This window comes from Pleurodeles waltl, chromosome 6 (assembly GCF_031143425.1).
Source record: "Pleurodeles waltl isolate 20211129_DDA chromosome 6, aPleWal1.hap1.20221129, whole genome shotgun sequence".
NCBI lineage: Eukaryota > Metazoa > Chordata > Amphibia > Caudata > Salamandridae > Pleurodeles > Pleurodeles waltl.
Window position 1 is genome coordinate 811,465,403 of NC_090445.1, and position 19,012 is coordinate 811,484,414.

At 42.5% G+C, this 19,012-nt stretch overlaps 1 protein-coding gene across 1 annotated transcript in view; it reads right to left on the reverse strand.

Annotated features, from left to right (window-relative positions):
* SORCS3 (sortilin related VPS10 domain containing receptor 3) overlaps positions 1 to 19,012 on the reverse strand; it is a 2,578,554-nt gene that overhangs the window by 136,997 nt on the left and 2,422,545 nt on the right. Inside the window, exon 23 of the mRNA XM_069239432.1 lies at positions 10,136 to 10,267. Within this exon, the coding sequence (XP_069095533.1) occupies positions 10,136 to 10,267 (132 nt within the window). The remainder of the gene's footprint in view (positions 1 to 10,135; positions 10,268 to 19,012) is intronic.

A 19,012-nucleotide genomic window follows, 5' to 3' on the forward strand; every position in this document is an offset into this window, starting at 1 on the left:
GAGGTGAAAATCCTTCGACCGGGGCAAACCTGGATCTTGATCCGATGTCCTTGGAGCCCTCCTCGAATACACTGGCTTGGACGTCCCAGTCAACTTCCTACGTTCGGACTTAGGGGGTTATTACAACTTTTGTAGAGGTGTTAATCCGTCCCAAAAGTTACAGTAAAGTGACGGATATACCACCAGCCGTATTACGAGTCCATTATATCCTATGGAAGTCGTAATACGGCTGGTGGTATATCCGTCACATTTGGGAGGGATTAACACCTCCTCCAAAGTTGTAATAACCCCCTTAGTCTCTTTTTTGGAGATTTTCTTCACCGGGACGAACCTGCAAGTCAGGCCGGGTCGCGGTTGAGGCAAGCCGGCTAGAGTTGCCGCGGCGGGTCGGTCCCTCTATGGAGCTTTTTTCCAGAAGTTCTCCAAAGTTCTCCAAACTTCTGGATTTTCTTCCAGATGTTCCTTTAAGGTTCTTTTGGGGTCCACAGCTCACCCCAAGGTTCCAGAAGCTCTGAGATGATCCTTGGGGGTGTGGACTACAACTCCCAAAATGCACCTGACGCAAACTCCTTCTTGTGGTGAAGCTCAAGTGTGCATCTGGTGCAGTCCTTCAGAGTGCAGGGTCCAGGTGCAGGCCAGGGGTCCAGCAGGGCAGTTCTTCTTCTTCTGTAGTTTTTCCTGGTAGGGATCAGGTAGGGAACTGAGGTGTGGGTGCAGGTCTGCCAATTGTATCCCTGCTCCTGGGTGAAAAACACAGGGGTCCTGGTTCTCCAATCAAGAGCAGGGTTTTTCCCCCTGTGATGACCACTTTCTGGGAAGTGTGGAAAAATCAATCCCAGGGAGCAACATTCCTCAAAAATCCATCATGGCCGAAAGTGATTTTTGGAGGTCACATCTGGCTGAGCCCACCCACTGGTGTGGCTAAAAATCCTAAACACACCCCTCTCCTGCCCTCTCCTAATCTAATCATGGGGCACCTAATTGTCTGGGTTTGCAGGATGTGGGGGTGTTGCTGGGTTGCTCCAAGTGTCCTTCTCTGCCTTTGAAGACCAGTTTGGCAGCCCTCCCCTTCCTGCCTCACCATCTTCTAAGGGGAAATCTCCTCCCACAGGCACATCTCTTTGTGTGAAGCCGGGCCACTTCACACCTCATCAAGGCAGCCTTGCCAGGCTGCCAGAGGCTGGCCAATCAGAGCAGAGAAGCAAAAACACTGCAGGGCTAAAGTTGGCAACTTTTCAGGTAAAGTTTAAAACTCTTCACCTGAACAAGTTATATTAAATCCAAAAACTGGAAGTTGTGGGATTTATTATAACAATTAATTTGATACCAAACTTCTGGTATCTGTTACTTACGGGGACTTTTAAAATTAAAATAAAGTCTCCCCATTCTAGCCTATGGAGGCCATTCACTACAATGAGGGAAAAACAAATTTGGCTGTTTTTACCTCATCAGGGCTTATAAAACTATTTCTATAAGGTCCCTGCTTATAGTTACATGGCACCCAGCCCTAGGGGCACATAGGGCACACCTTAGGGGTAACTTATATGTAAAAATAAGGTAGTTTAAGACTTCGGAACTACTTTTAATTCCAAAGTCGAATTTACATTTACTTTAATTTAAAAGTAGTCAGCAAGGCAGGCCTGCCTTTAAAATGACACTGGGCACCTCAGCAGTCCACCTATGGGTGCACTACCTATGCTGGGGTCCCTAAACCTACATGCCCTACCATATACTAGGGACTTATAGGTAGGTTGACTTAGGCAATTATAATTAGCCTAATTTGCATACTGATTTTACACAGAGCACAGGCCCTGGGACTGGTTGGCAGTACCCAGGGCACCATCAGAGTCAGGAAAACACCAGCAAAAAGTGGAAAATGGGGGCCTCTGCAATCAGCCCTGTTCTCTCACACCTGCTCATTCCCATCCTCAGTTGCTGTCAGCAACTGGTGACCTCCATCCAGGCACTCAGAGTTTTCTGAAGCTCCAACTTCTTGGTGCTTTTCTTGGAGTCCCCTTTCCTTAAAAAAAAGTTTCAGCTCAACCACAGAGTAACTTTTCAGGTTGGACAGCTCAAGTTCCATTACTGCAGTTGTCGTCACAGACGTCAGGTAGCAATGAGACTACATTTAGGAAAAGCAAATGAGTCAATCAAGGAGAATTTTTAAAGGCTTGAATTGGAGTCAGATTATTCATCTGTGATTTTAGTAAAACACACTTTCACTGTATGACACTACACAAACACAAGTCCAAATCCCACCGATAAACACCAATGGTGGAAACTGGGTTACTGGCTGAGGGAGGTGAAGTTCTACTCTAGCAGCAACCATAATTTCTGTCAGGGAGAACCACAAACAAACCCCAAATTAACCTTTGCTTAACCCACTGGTAGCTTGGCACAAAACAGTCAGACTTAACTTAGAGGCAAGGTGTGCAGTACTTATACAGTACTTCAAACAGTAATACAGTGAAAACACAAGACAAATTCCACACCAATCAGTAGAATTGAAGATATACAATTTTGAGAATGTATGTAAAAATAGAGCTAGGAGTACAAAGCATCAACTGTGGTTATCTGGTCACGCTAGGCAGGGATACAGTCACAAGTTCAGACTGACTGCAATTGAGCATTGGCTGAATAAGGGTACCAAGTTTGGCCTTTTGAACAAAGTACCTCAGATCCTGATTTGCAGAGTGTTGTGCAGCAGTGGATCTGAGGAGTTGGAAAGCAGTGCTGTGGAGTCCTGCATCATAGATGAGGATGCCATCAATGAGAGGCTTGTGATGCAACAAAGTATTGCAACAAAGGTGCATTGCACACCAGCAGTTCTGAAGAAGCTGCAGGGCTGCAGTGCGAAACACTGCACCAGGACACTGTTGATGAGGAGCTTGTGATGCAAAGACCTATACTGAGAATGCATGGCAGAGTGGTGGTTCTAATGAGACTGTGGGCTGCATGCAAAGTCCGGCATGGGGGATGTATCACGTTGCAGTGGTTCTAAACCAGCTGCAAGGTGATGCGTTGCACTGTGTCTGTTCTGCCCAAAGGACCACAGCTTGACAGGAAGAACACCCATAGGCCCACTTCCAAGGTTTCAGGACTGAGGTGGCATCCTTTGAGGTAAAAGGATAAAAAACAAGTAGAGTCCATTTGCTGGGTTCAAGATGGTTTGAGCCACTTCTGTCCCTGAGGCTCTGATCAAGAGGACAGCTAAATGGCAGCAGCAAGGCAACAGAGTAGCAGACCTTCTTGAAGAGCAACACAACAGTCTTTCTGAATCTTCCACAGGTCCAGAGTTGAGTCTGAGGGTCCAATATTTACAACTGGAGCCAGCTTTGAGGTAAGAGAAAGTTTGAGAGATTTCCACCTCCAGCGGTGTTTGGAATTTCCTCCCTCACCACCCTGATATCAGTTCATCTGGGGTTACAGAACACTAGTGTTTAACCCTTTGTGAGTGTCCTGAGGCAGATTCTTCGTGACATGCAAGCATTGTAGATGACAAATCCTCCTCCTCATCATGACAGAGATAACCGATCTTGCCAACACCTGTGTTCCCTGTGTCTCACACCTAGTCATGTGACCCAGGATACAGGCAGCAGACAGCAAATGGCTGTGACAAGAACATGCCAACTTTTGAAAAGAATCAACATAACAAAATAGTACTCCCTACACCATAGATTGGATATGTTGTTTGTGAAGGCTATGTAAATATACAACACCTCCCATCAAATGGTATTAAAGAATCATTATAAAGAACAATGTTACTTTTCAAAGGTATCCTCCCACTACTGTACTTATGATACTCATATGATATGTGACACACCAACACAACATACACCGTAAAGAATTCTTTATCGTGAATTTTATGATCTATTCGCAAACTGTATTGAAAGGACAATACAAAACATCATAACATCTAGACAATACTCTTAAGAAAATGCTTCTATATGCATACACGTGACATTACATTTTGTTACTCATATCAACATGTATAAGTGTCCAACATATAAATAAGTACTTCATCAACAAACATGTATCAACAAATATGTGTCCAAAATCTATCTTATCACTTAAAACAATACAGTGCTTGACATCATTATTTTATTTTTATCGCTGGCAGTGTATTATCACATGCAAGTTTCTCCAGGTACCATAGGGCTCTAATGTGGTCGGTAATGTTTTTCTTGAAATGTTCTAGGCATCTGAAAGGTATGAATCCTCTTAGCTTTTATCCTATGATTTTTAGCCTTACATAGGTGCATGAGCCCTCAAGCCGCGCTTCAAAGTTCGCCAACACATTTTGACTTTCTGGGTCGGCCTGTTTTTCCTAATGAAGGTCTTGCTCAGGGCTATGTGTTTTGGTAAGAAGAGGGACATAATAGATAAGTACTCCTGACAGAATTGTCTTGGTTCCCCCGATCTTATTCAGGGGCAGTACAATTGAGTATCCCTACCCAGTTATCCTCCCGATCAACTCAAATACTAAAGAAGAGTCATTTTGGTTTCTAATAGAAAATATGTTACAGCACAAAACCCTTAAGCTTCAGAGAAGAAGAGCTAGAGGAGCTGTTAAGAATACTGTCTACATTGAATATGGGCACTAGTGCACAAATTATCGCACAACAGTCTGACATTAAAAAAATCACTAGACTCAAGAAGAAGCAGATTAGAACCGCACTACATGGTGAGGTATTCCTTGAGCATTTATGACCTGGAATAATACCCTTACGATTCCAAGTCAGGAATGTCTCGATCATCTTTGTTGAGGACCCTAAATACACTGGAGATTTTTGCCATATAGGCACCAAATGTTCAAGAGAATAGATATTTCTATCACAAAAACAGTGAAGAGACTAAGTAAAAAAAGAACTGGAACTCATGAAGGAACTCAAAGAAGCCCTACTACTTAACATAGCCATTGAGGATGCAAGAGTACGTTTGAATTAGATTGAGAAAGAAACAGCCATCTTTAGGAAAAACACAGAAGATCTTTAAAAAATGAAGTTATAGAAGGACATCACCAACTGTCTGATAGAGGTGTATCCACACCTCGTCAAAGATTTCTACAAACAGCAGGAGAACACGAGTGGTGACCCAATTTCAGGGACACAGCAGGAGGAAATTAATTTCCTTTTCTGACACCTCATCATACTCCGATAGTTCAAGTGAATCATATTCCTCAACAAGCACTGCTCAAAACCAACCAGAACCTTCCTCTTGTTTAGCCAGAGGCTGACGAAGTGCTTGTGGAAGAAACAGAGGCAGGAAGTGGTTCAATCCAAACTAACAAGCACAAGAAATAACAACCAGACTGACATACAGAAGGCGGCACCAGAATTTATTCCCATCGATAACCTTTCAAGTGGAAAATTCAAGCAAGGTGAGAGGAGATTATTAAGCAAAGGTTTGTCATTTGTCCTCACCACAAGATCGGATTTCATGCAAATCAGAATGGTAGGCCTCCAATTTTTCCATAAAATGTGTTTGAAGATATTTTTTCAGACTATACCAGCCCACAGGAGAGAAACCATTCTGGATTAAAAAATCCTGCAGGCTTCTATCCACTAACTATAAATATGCCCATGGAATTACTAACTATTGAGAAGACTATCTTAAAGGAAATAGACAACATTGAAAGAAAAAATAAATATATGAGATACTATATATCCAAAGAGAAGTACCGAGCCCTATTGAGACTCAAAACTGAGAAGGAGATCGCAATCAAACCAGCAGATAAAGGGAGCACAATAGGGAAAAATACAAGCAAGAAATTATGAGGCAATTGCACAATGAAGAAAACTATGAAAAGATATCGGAAGACCTAGTCCCATGATCACCATGAAGATTGTTGAGCTAGTAGAGAAAAAAACGGGAAGGACGGGTGTCTGAAAAAAAGGAGAAATGTTTGTGCAATAAAATCCACATACACCAGCACTTTATATTCTTCCCATAATTCACAAAGATCATCCACTGAATCCACTAAGGAGGTCCATTGTTTCAGAGAAAAACTCAATTCTGGAACCCTCAGCGAAATACAATGGTGTATTCCATAAACCCTTGATAGCAGATATACCAAACGACTTAATGGATGCCAATGATGCCATCAACAATTTGGAAAGGATGGAATTCACTGAAAAGATCAACACCTTTGTTACTTTGGACATTGTGAGTCTATGCACAAACATCCCTCAGGTCTGCAGTTTGGAAACAATGGAGCTTTCCTCAATAAAAGGCAGAGTCCACATGAGGTTCCAACAAAATACATTTTGGAATTGGCAAAAATTTATCTCCATTTTAACTTTTTTTCCAGTTCAATAAACAATTTTATGTGCAGAGAAAAGGCACCGCAATGGGTTGTCCCTTCGCACCAGAAATGGCGATAATGTTTACTGTCATGTACGAGGAAAAATGGATCCATGACAACAATCCTTTCCGATAATACATCCACGCTTTCAAAATATACATCAATGGAATACGGATGGTCTGGAGGGGCCCAAATGAGAAAATCAAAGATTTCACCACCTGGCTGATTACTAGAAACCCCAACATTCAATTTTCCATGTCAACTAATAAAAAAGGAGATACATTTTGAAGTTATTACTTTACAACTTGAGAACAATCAAGTATACAGTATATTTCTCTTTACACGAAAGAAACAGACAGGAATACATTTGGACATGAATCCACCATCCATCAAAGAAACCTAAAAGACAATTTACTCTATAGCTAGTTCCTAAAGATATGAAGAAACTGCTCTCAGAGGGAGGACGATTTTATGAATGCAGAGAGCTTACTTTCCAAATTGCAACAAAACAGTTATTCCAGGAAGCTTTTAAATCGTGATATGAAAAGCTTCTCGTACACCCCGTGTGAGACCCTATTTCAACCAGGAAATAAACCCCAGAGCAATTTGATGGCATGTGTGACAACTTTGTCTGTGGTAACTATTTAGGAGAAAGCCTCACTCGAAAGAAATTCGAAAATTGTGAATGCCATAAAGCCCTTCAAGGAATTGCCCCTGTTTGCGCTCAAACACTACAAGAATATTGGAGACAGCCTGGTTAGATCCAATACTACTTTCAAAACAAAAACTCCCACCTTAAGTACTATGCTCAACCTGCCACTGGTGGCAGTGTGGGACTTGCTTTTCATGTGACAGCACAATGGAAGGAGAAGAACTCATATACAATCAAATCAAGATCAGCCAGATACAACTCACCAACTGCAATATGAAAGATGTTGTTTACTGTGTCATATGCCCATGTGACAAAACAAACATTGTCAAAACAAACCAAGAGATTTTAAAACACATTGTCCAGCACAAATCAAGCATTAGATGCAAAACCATAAACACACCTATGGTTCAACATTACTTGGAGCAAAATCACTTACTTGACAATATGAAATGTACACTATTTAGACATATCAGAGCAGCAAACTCAGTACTCATATTACTAAGACTGAAAGCACTACAGTTACACACTACAGAAAATGGTTTAAATGAGGACTCAGATTTAGCAATCTTTTTTGCAGAATAAAACATAATTATCATTAAGGAGTAGAGGTCACTTGAGTACATGTCCACCATGATGAGAATATGTGAACATAGATTCTAACTCCACAGCAGTATCAGAGTGACTATACCTAAGGGGTAGGACAATTTCAGTATAATAATCAGAAACAATTCCAGAAGATCCCACATATGCACCTCACTTGAGTGAACAATAAGGAGACACCTGGTATGTTTCTGTGTAACATAATAATCACATGCCTTAATGAATCCATTCTATGAGGTTGTATTGTTGAACGTGGAATTATCTCTATGCATGAATTACCAGAAATAGAGCATTTATCAAAGCACTATTATATACATTGAAACATAGTACCTTCATAAGAATAATGTGGTATTATTGTCCTTTGAATACAAGACACGTATTCTCTCAAATATGAATTAAGGACTTCAGTTCCCAAGATGCATTTGGGCAAGAGAATTTACACAAGCATTATAAATATGCATTGTAATATTGTACTTTCATATATATGTGTGGTATCATGCCCTTTGAATTGAAGACCTGTATTTGTTTCAATTACCATGTTGCATTTGGAAAAGACAAATATTTTTCAACAGAATGACAATCCTCCGCTGTTCACATTTTTAAAAAACATTGAAATAAATACATATTTTTTCAAGTCCACTTTTTATAGCCCGCCCATTGCAAACAGATCTTTAATCTTTGGACAGGCCGTGAAAAGACTTCTAAACCCACTGGAACTGTCCAAGGCTTCCATACTCCTATGATTCCTGGGGTGGCCACTTCCTCTTCCAACTGCACATTTACGCAGCAAAGGGTGCACCGGTGAAGCCATGAGATGCAGAACCAGCAGCATCCACAGTGAATACCTGAATCCCAAACTACAAACAATGAGCAAAGGTAAGCTCTACAGCTTACAGAGTGACCCTGCCCCACGTGAGCATAGCACGTTGATCGAGACATATGTCCTCACAGTTTGCAGCTGGTTGTCTCCCCACCAGCATCGATAGTAGCTTCACATGTTGACTAGAAAGCGTGCACCATAGGCCATAATGTGAGTGCACAAGTCCCACACCCAGTCTACTTTGCTTTTTGAAGGTAGGGGCTCATTCCTCACAGCTATTAAGGAGGATGTATTTGAATCTCCTGTTCCTATATAGGAATCCTTCCTACTATTTGGCACCATTGTTTCATTACTTGAAACACTGTTTTATAGCTCACAATAGGAGGACACAGGGCCCCTGTAAGCAAGACCACACCATTTGATCGCTACCTATGATGAACTAGGAGTGCTTAAAATTGTTATAAAAAACCTCTATATCTTTGCTTAAAGGGTGAACCATACAAACTACGTTGACTCAGACATGTAGTACCCCCTTTACTATGAAGAACCCAAGGATTTCTCACAGTAACAGGGTAATTGCAGTAATGCATGGATACAATAACCCTCTATATGACTGTATACCACCTTCAGCAATATAACATTAATGTTTCCCTCATTTCTATGTTACATCTATAGGGTCCCTCTTCATACCAAAACACATAGCCTAGAGGAAGACCTTCTTAAGGAATAACAAGTCCACCCAGAAGGTTGAAAAACGTCAGCATACTTTAAAGTGCGGATTAAGGGCTCATACACCTATAGAAGGCTGAAAATCATATGATAAGGACTGAGAGGATTCATACCTTTCAGATATCTTGAATGTTTCAAGAAGAACATGCCCCTATCGCTTTAGGGTCCTGCAGTACCTGGAGGACCTCACATGCAGTACCTGGAGGACAATAGTTCACCCCCAGCAATAAAACTAATATAATGATGTTGGACACTGTATTCGTTTAGGTGATATGAGATATGTTGGACACCTATACTTGTGGCACATATTTATTGATGGAGTACTTATTTATATGTTGGTCACTTGTACGAAATGTAAATTCACTTGTATGATTATCAAAGCCTTTGCTTCAGAGTATTGTGTAGATGTCATGTTTTGATCTTTGAATACAGTATGAGAATAGATTATACAATTCATGATAAATAATGATTTCCAGTATATGTGGTTGTGGGTGTGTCACACATCATATGAGAATCAAAAATACAGTAGTAGGAAGATACCTTTGAAAAGTAACATTGTTCTTTAAAATGATTGTTATTATTAATGAAGCAACTGAAAATGTTTCTTATAATAAAGATACAGCCTCTTCTGTGATCTTTTTAGTGCCAATAAAATTTCAGGTAACATCACATTTTACCCATAAAATTTTACATAAGCATGAAATAAAGTCTCTATGTGATTAAAATGTAGGAAAACACATCAACACAAGTTGATATGTACAATATCCTGTTTACAAGATCTGGACAAGAGATACCACCATAATATTCCCATGACTTGCTACTATTAATAGCCATTGTCAGTGTCTACTACCATTAGAAATACATTCTCCTGGGCAAGGACCGTTTGTCTTCATTAAACAAAAAAAATTTTTTGGACCATGTGTGCTTTCACCAATAAACAACAATGGAATGGGGTTTAGTTTAGTAAATATCATGTATTGAAAGTACTGCTTATAACAATGATTCATTATGCAAACATAATTTAACTTACTGGCTCTAAATCAACTTCATTTCCTTTTCTTCTCTCTGTCACATTTTTATGGGGTAAAACAAACAGTTCAGCAGAGGTTGGTACTCCAGGAAACACTGCCACCAAAATCTGCTCATGAGCTATATTAGTCACCTGGAAAGTAAAAACATAGAAAAGATCATTCAAAAAGAAATTGTGTAATGATCACTCTCTACCTGTAATTTATCAGGTATTCACTGAATTTCATTGCAACTACTAAGTAGCTCATGTACTTGTTCTTGATGGTACTGTTGAAACATGACATGCAGATGCTTTATAGTGTTTTAATCCACATCTATTGTAATCTTTTCAGCAGCATGAATTGCCCTTGGAGACAGCTGGCAACCCAATTCGGAGCAATCAAGATTTAAATTCCTAGATCACATGACAGTGGAACTCCATGAGCCACTGAGGGAAACAAACCCCAAACTGGAATACCTGCAAAATATAATGCAAGCTTCAGGGTATGGCAAAGTTAGATTTGACATTTCCAGATGTTATCACTAAACATCATTTAATTGGCTCCTTTTCAGCTTTGTAAGCACAACAGAGGTATTGCTCATTTTTTTGAAAAGGTAATAAATGATTTGAAGGGGAAGAGAGCAGGGCTTGCACCATTTCTCAGATAGGCAAAACTAGGGCCCAAACTAACCAGCCATGCATGCCCCAAGCAAGTCTCTCAGTTGCTTTTCCCACCGAAACTCAAACAGGATTTCCATCCATAATAAGCAAGACTGCTGTATTCTGCCAGTCGGGTTCTGTGGCTAGTGGAAAGGGCATTACACATGATGGACCCTTAGCTACTCATGGTCCCGGAATTGGCAGATTCAACATAGTTAGTGGTATCTCCACCAGCTCAGGTGCACTGACGTCTGCAACTGGAAGCCCCTCTAGTGGGCCTGTGGGCATCTAGCTGGACAATATCAGGTATCAAACCCAAGCTGTTGGATCTGGATTGGGGTGACGTTTTGGATAGATTCAAAATGTGTATGCTCCAAGAAACTTGAGCAGTTGAAAAGATCTCTAAGCAAGGTTATTTCACATATCAACACCCTCACTTCTACAGCAGGTAGACTGTGGGGCGATCTGCTCTTTTGGATTAAAACTTCCCTCGATTGCTAGATCAAGGTTATTGACATTGATTCCCCTGACCTCCTCCTCCACATATTGTCCCCAAAGCAGGGTATCCCCTATCTCCTGGTGAATGTGTACTGCAGGTCTTCCCCTTTCAACAAGCTGTCACAAACTCCTTAATGTTGTATTAGAAGACTACGGAACAGGTATCAACAAGGTCATTGCAGGTGACTTCAATTGCTGTTGTGAGCCCTTTCAGCCTCTGTTAGATATTGTTACACCTAGAGGATGAATATTGGGGTGTTCCTACCTACTCCTTGGCCAACAAGAGCCTCAAGATGAATGTAACAACCTTTCAGACTATGGACATAGTCGCTACCGATGGCATTAGAGCTTGAAATGGGCATTCCTCATCAGCTTTCACTGCCAATCCAACCTTTAAAAGAGGAGATTACCTCAGCAACATAGATTACGTGTTACTTGACCTCACGATCTGGCATGAGATGATAGATATCTGGATCGTTGATTGCCAAGAGAGTGACCATATTCCCCTTGCCCTTGCATTAAAATGAACCCTCCTCAAGGACAAATTCTGTTGAGAAAACCATCTCCTGACACCATGGCCCTGAGTAACCGGCACAAGTTTAAACGGGTGGACATTTCAAGCAACAAGGCTTCAACTAAAGAGATTTATGGGGGTGTTTATAATGCACTAACATATTGTATAGTTCAGGCCAGCACTCCCCTCCAAGATTTTGGCCATGCACGAGTCATTGTTTTAAAAATTGAAACCTCTCTTTGAGAAAGAAATCCCATCTTGTAAACTGGACCCTTGAACACATGAATGCTTCAACAAAAAATGCGGAGTGGCAAGAACTGCCCTGATGGAAGCCTTAAAAAGCAGCATGAGGTCAGATATTACAAAAGACAAACACGATTATGCCCAAGCAATCAAATCCAGCAAGTCCCAGTGGGAAGTTACGATTTGGGAGGATCTGCTAAAAGCAGCAAAGGAGGGGAGAGCTACATTGTTCTGGCATCTGGTTACCTACAATGGCCACAAAGATAATGCTTATCCTAAATTTCAGATCTCTGAGGTGGACTGGGTGGGGCAGTTTTCGACCCTCCATATAGAGCTATTCTCCACAATATCCCCAACCAACTCAGTTCCCCCGCCATCTAGCAGTGCCAAAATGGAGGAGACAGTTGCCCTCATTAGGACCTTGGCGGTATATACCACCTACCACTGTGGTGACGGCTGCCAAAAGACCATGGCAGTTGCTACCAGCCGTCCGCTGTATCATGAACACAGCCGGATTTCCACCAGAAGGATAGCGGAAATACGGCTGTGGCCATGCCGTGGATGGTGGTAAGGTGGCGCTGCAGCCAGTAGCAGCGCCACACCAGTAGACTACCGCCGGCTGTATTATGAAAACTAATATGGCCTAGTGGTGTTCGGCTGGTGGATGCTGCTGCTGGCAGCAGCGCCTTGTCCCATCACCTGCCAGAGGACCCCCGGGATCCAGGTAAGTGGGTGCTCCGACAGGGGAGAAGGGTGGGGGGTTTTGTGTGCATGTGTGGGGGTGTGTGTGTATGTCTGTGCATGCAGGTGTGTGTTGCGTGTTGTATGTGTGCATGTTTGGAGGTGTGAATGCATGTATGTTGAGTAGTGTGAATGTGTGTGTGAATGGATATATGCACGTGTGGATGAATGTTGGAATGGGTGTGTGTATGCGTGTGTGCGTGTGTGAAGGGGGGTGTGAATGAATGGGGGTCTGGAAAGAAAGGGGGGTGGGGGCAACCTAGGGAGTGGGAGAGGGGCGGGGAAGACCCCTATCAGTGACAGGGAATGGATTCCCTGTCACTGATAGTGCCTACCGCCATGGTTTTCGTAGTGGTAAGGATGCCAAGAAAACCATGGCGGTAGGCGGGGTCATAATCCCGCAGGCAGGTAAGTGACGGCCGCCGGGCTGGAGATTGAAGTCTCCAGCCCGGGGGTCGTTACCGCTGTGGCGGTCGGTGTGGTACATTGGCGATCTGGCTTCAGCCAAACCGCCAATGTAATAATATGGAGGAAAGTACCACCAGCCTGTTGGTAGTACGTTCCTCCATATTACCACCAACTGCCAGGGTCAATATGACCCCCAGTGTCCTTCACTATCGAATTATTGTTCAATGCCTTAAAAAGGTTGACATTGAGGATAGCCCCGAGATTGACTGGATCCCTTTGGATATGGTATGTGCCAAACCTCATATTTGGGCTCCTTATGTCAGCAATCTGACTAATGCAATTGCAGTGGGAGCCCCTATCCCTACCTCATGGAGAGGGGCTGAAATAATACTTATTTATAAAAATAAAAATAAATTAAAAATAGTTCAAGGCAATATCCAGGTAATTATGATCATCTGTCCTTGATATATAACATATAAAAAATATACAGTGAACACATTATGCTAAGATTATGGGACTGGATTAGATCCAACAATTTTATCTTCAAGATGGCTTCAATACCAAAACAAGCACTGTGGACCAGGTTTTTCATTTTTTGACCCTAAAATGGAAATTGTCAACTTGGAACAGGGGAAGCTCTTTGTTGCCTTTGTCGATCTCCATGCTGCATTTGACCTTGTCCCTACGGCGAAACCTTGGGAGGTCTTAATGAAAATCAGGGTTCCCTTAGGGCTATTGACAATGATTTGGAATTTGTATGCCGATATTTTTGCTAGAGTCAGATAGGGCCCTGGGGGGAACCACAGAGACCTTTCCAATAGGGTGTGGTGTACGGTAACGGTGCATCACTGCTCCCACATTATTTTTAGTATCCATCAATGAAAGCATACCCTATGATGCTCCAAACATTGCTGTCTCCAAAACATCATGTCTGCTATTGGCAGATGACACACTTCTTATATCCTAAACTGCTATGGGTCTCAGTGCCCTGCTGAGGAAGTTCAACCAATTTTGTAAGGATCATGGCCTTGAAGTGAATAAGTCTAAAATGAACTACATGATATTTACACACTGCAAGAAAGTTAAAGGAAATGGGGCTTTAGATGTAGCCAAACTGAATAGGGTGATAGAATTTGAATATCTAGGGGTGAGATTGTTAGATTCCACCAATTGGTCAGCGCCGACAGAAAAAAGCTCTTTGTGCCTTAGGCATAATGCAGGGTCCATTGTTAGATCCGTAAATTAAGCATCTTCTTTTCCATTCTCACCAGCACTTAAAATATATAGGGCCCAAGCATGCAGTGCTGCTCTCTATGGTTCTAATTTATAGGGTTATTGCAATCTAAATGTGCTAGACAAAGGTGAGAATTCGTTTTTAAGATCCACTCTGAAGTTACCAGAAGGCATACCAATTCTTCTAAGGGTTGACCTAAATGTAAGGCAAATCTCAGATATAGCACATCTCAAGCCTATTTTATTCTAAACAAGGATATGGTCATCCGAGCAACTTGCGCCTTATAGGGAGTACCTTATGAAATATTAACTCACCAACTGGCCCTTAGAGTTCCGTGGATAGTGTATGTCAAATCCTGGGTGGTTAGGGTGGGATTATGAGAATTCTGGCTTCATCCAACTTTAATGATCAATGGTTCCCGAGGTCTTATTGTCTTGGGCTCAAAAATGTCTGCGGTTCCCTCAAGCAGCCTAATGGACCAGTACATGACTTTTAAATGTCTTTCTTAATTCGAAGAGTTCATGGATTATCTGAATAAGCCAAAGTCAAGATCTCTTTATGTTAAATTTAGACTGGAGAGCCTACAAACCCATGCTTTACTGCTTGTCGGAGGAGTAATATTAACTCCTCCAACCTCTGCCCCCTGGATTGTCGGTCAGTTGAGAATGATGAGCACCTTCTGTTCTTCTGTGGTACATACATCAAAAGCATGCCTGTAGGATCACCCCCTGTGTCGCCTCCTAAGGCATGACATTAGGCAAAACGCTTTGAGAATATGCAGGGCTGACACCAGGAGCTATGTCGGTTATTTGGTTGCCAGCCACTTAAACTCTATATGGCATCTCAAGAAAAGAGGTATCAAGACCCTAACACAGCACGCACTTTAAGCCTAAATGGGATTAATACATTTAAGTGATTCTTTGCGATTTTTAGTTTTTGCTCATGAATAGATGTTAGGAAATAGGGTTTTGCCTAAAGGCCCCATTAAGTTTTCTTATTCTTTAGAAACAGAATCTTTTTTAGCATTTTATTGAATTGAATTGTTTTTACTATGTCATGATTCTATTTATGTGTACTTTTCTATTTTTTACAACCGAAATAAAGTTACTGTTGATGATGATGATTTCAAAGTGTTCCAAGATTTGCATTAGGAACAAATAATTTAAATTGTCTTTATTTATTAAGACGGCTTTATTATGCCTCGATATTCGACAAACACTTTTTAGCCTGGGGTAATATTATCTCTGCGAGTATTAGTTGTGAGTGAAATGCCCAGCTAAAGAATATGACTGAATACATAAAGCATAGACCAATTAATACGGATCTCTTCAAGTGCGTGTTTTCTTTTAAACAGTATAAAGCATTCCCATCTACACTTGTTAAAAATGCTAATATCCAGAAGTGTGCTGTGTGAATACAGATTAACTCCTAGTTAGAATGTGAGATATTAAAAAAAAGGTATAGCTTACTTGAAGGTCATTCGGCGTGCTGGCTGAAGTAATTCACTTAGAAACACACCTGTGATGATCTTTGCAGTATTTGCTTGAGAAGGCCATGCTATTTCCATTAGTGCTTGACTAGTAAAGGTCTATGGCATTGAAAAAAAGGTCAAATAAAATTAGGCATTCCTCTGTAACAATTTATGGGCAGACAGCTAATGACAGTGCTTGCATTTTATGATGTGTAAATACATGAGAAAAGAAACAGGGATGTTTGCTTATTTGTGAATAACAACACAATGGCCCTGATTTACAAAGATTTCACGCAACGCACCAATAAACGTTGCTGCACCGCAAGATGTGAGAGGGGAAGCGCAGGAAAATACCATATCTATGAAGATCTGGTACTCTCCCTCTTCTCTCTAGCAATGGGTCAGAGCCCTGTGCAGCCATCACCTAAGAGACTCCAGACTGCTTTTGAACCTGCTGTACTCTAGGAAGGAGGGATAACGGGGATAACGCTAACTTTTAAGCGCTTTCATCCCCCGGGGCGCAGGACACCCTGTGCAGCCATCTACTAAGGGACTCCTTGTCCCAGACTGATTTTGGACTTGCTCTTCCCCAGGGAGGAGGGGGCCAATGCTGTACTCACACTTTTAAGTGATTTCATCCTCCTCTGAGCAGGACGCCCTGTGCAACCATCGCCTAAGGGACTCCCTGTTCCAGACTGCTTTTGGACTTGCTCTACCCAAGGGAGGAGGGGCTTGTGATTTTGAGCGCTTTAATCCCCGCAGCACGGGATGAGCCTGGGACATGCCTGGACAAAGACCGGATCAACAGCGGGCCCATCTGCGCCCATCAGCAGCAGGAAGAAGCTGGCTCCTCCTCGGACACGGACCCACTGGCTCAAACACTGATAACTGAAAAATTGGTAAGGACTTTGTTTTTATTTTCCTCTTTTGTACCTGCACCATGGGCAAGTGTAAAGCGATTGGAGGCTCCATAGTGCCATGCAAGCCCACTAGTAACAACATGATGTTAGAGTGCATTATTGGGGTCATGGCCAGTGAAATTGACCTGGCTGAACAGAGGTTATCCTTAGTCTGTGCAGACACTCTGGGGGAAGGGGTAGACAGACTTGGTGGGGATAGCCAGTCAGATGAAAACTCTACCATGGGTTGCGGAGCTCAATCATCCCCCAAGAATCCAATACCTATGCATGGTGGTGCCCCTAATGATGACTGTATTAGTTCCCTCTCAACGTCTTTGAGGGTGGAGGTTGATGTATCCCCTGCTGAACCAGCATCAAAGTGGAAGAAAAGAGGGACCCGCTGCAGGGGGGCCAAAAACTCAGCCAGATACGGATGGGTGCAGGAGAGAGTGTGTTCCCTCAATGACTGGGTTCTCTGATTGGGTGGTCATTCTCAAGACATTTGAGTTTGTAATGGAGGCTCAATTGGGTCCCATAAGATCTCAAATGAAATTGACTGAGTATCTCTTGGAGTGCTTGCATAAGACCCAATGCCCTTCTCACAGAGCGGAAGGGTCACACTTTGTTAGCCCAAATCATATGACGCAATAGTGCATTCTGCAGAACATGTAGAATAGTTAGAGTGAGGGATTTATTTGTCCCCTTCCATCCCAGTATATGACATCTGTGCTGTCTACATCAGGTGCAGAGAACACCAGTTGTAGGAGTAGGGCACACTCAAACTATTATAGTGGGCAACTTCGGTCCCCAGCTCCTAGGCTTCATCTTCCACCAGCCTCTATGCTCTTTGTGACAATTTTGGTGAATGTCCCTCCCTTACCTTCAGGGGCAGTAGAATCCATGTTTGAACTTATTTGGAGAGCGAAACATTGTTTTTTCTTCGGGAGAGGTTGTCTACTTTGGACTGTGAAAACATTATTATGGACCAACAGGTGGATTGGCTGGCCTTGAGGAAAATCAATGTGCAGGCGACTGTATTGTGTTGAATTTTAGGCAGCCAGATATAGTCAGGCAACTGATTTTTCAGAATATAGCGGAGAGGGTTGGTGGGGCTGGCATTCAAGTCCTTCCACTGGTTTTTTTATCCACCTGTTTTAGAGCAAAAGTCAGGGGGCTGTAGGCTTGTGCTTCCCCATAACAGTGCAAGATCAGCTTCTTATAATAAGGACTTCTTTGCACTATTGGAATTGAGAAACAGATTTCAGTCTTTGGGGGTTTGGAAAGCAATGACTGACATGATGAAGCGTTGAGATTCTTCCCACATAGCCCTATTAAGCCTTATACTGAGGGCCAAGTTAAGCAAACGTCGTTCCTTAAAATATGCAGTTGGAACATTGCAGGGTTGGGCATTTAAAGGGACAATGATGTTTGGAAAGAGAAAATTAGGGAATTTAACATTATGTTTGATAGACTTTTCATCCTTGGCATGGTCTCCCTTAACTTTTTGCCTCTGTTTCCCAGGTTGTTGATGTGTGCTGGACTCTGATTTTGCTGTTTTTGTTACTCTGGGCACTTTACCACTGCTATCCAGTGCTAAAGTGCAAGTGCTCCTTTACAAAATGTGTATGTAATTAGCTTATCCATGATCTGCATATTTTATTTACTAGGAAGTCCCTAGTAAAGTGCACTGGAGGTGCCAGGACCTGTAAATCAAATGCTGCTAGTGGGCCTGCAGCACTGGTTGTGCCACCCACCTAAGTAGCTCTGTAATGATGTTTTAGACCTGCATTGCAGTGTCTGTGTGTGCAGTTTTAACTGTAAATTTGACTTGGCAAGTGTACCCACTTGCCAGGCCTAAACCTTCCCTTTTTTTACATGTAAGGCACCCCTAAGATAGGCCCTTGGTAGCCCCAAGGGCAGGGTGCAGTGTATGGTTAAGCTAGGAGATATAGGCCCTCATTCTGACCTTGGCGGGCGGCGGAGGCCGCCCGCCAAAGTCCCGCCGTCAGGTTACCGTTCCGCGGTCGAAAGACCGCGGCGGTAATTCTGACTTTCCCGCTGGGCTGGCGGGCGGTCGCCTTCAGACCGCCAGCCAGCCCAGCGGGAAAGAGGCTTCCACGATGAAGCCGGCTAGGAATCGAGCCGGCGGAGTGGAAGCTGTGCGACGGGTGCAGTTGCACCCGTCGCGTATTTCACTGTCTGCGCAGCAGACAGTGAAATACATGTAGGG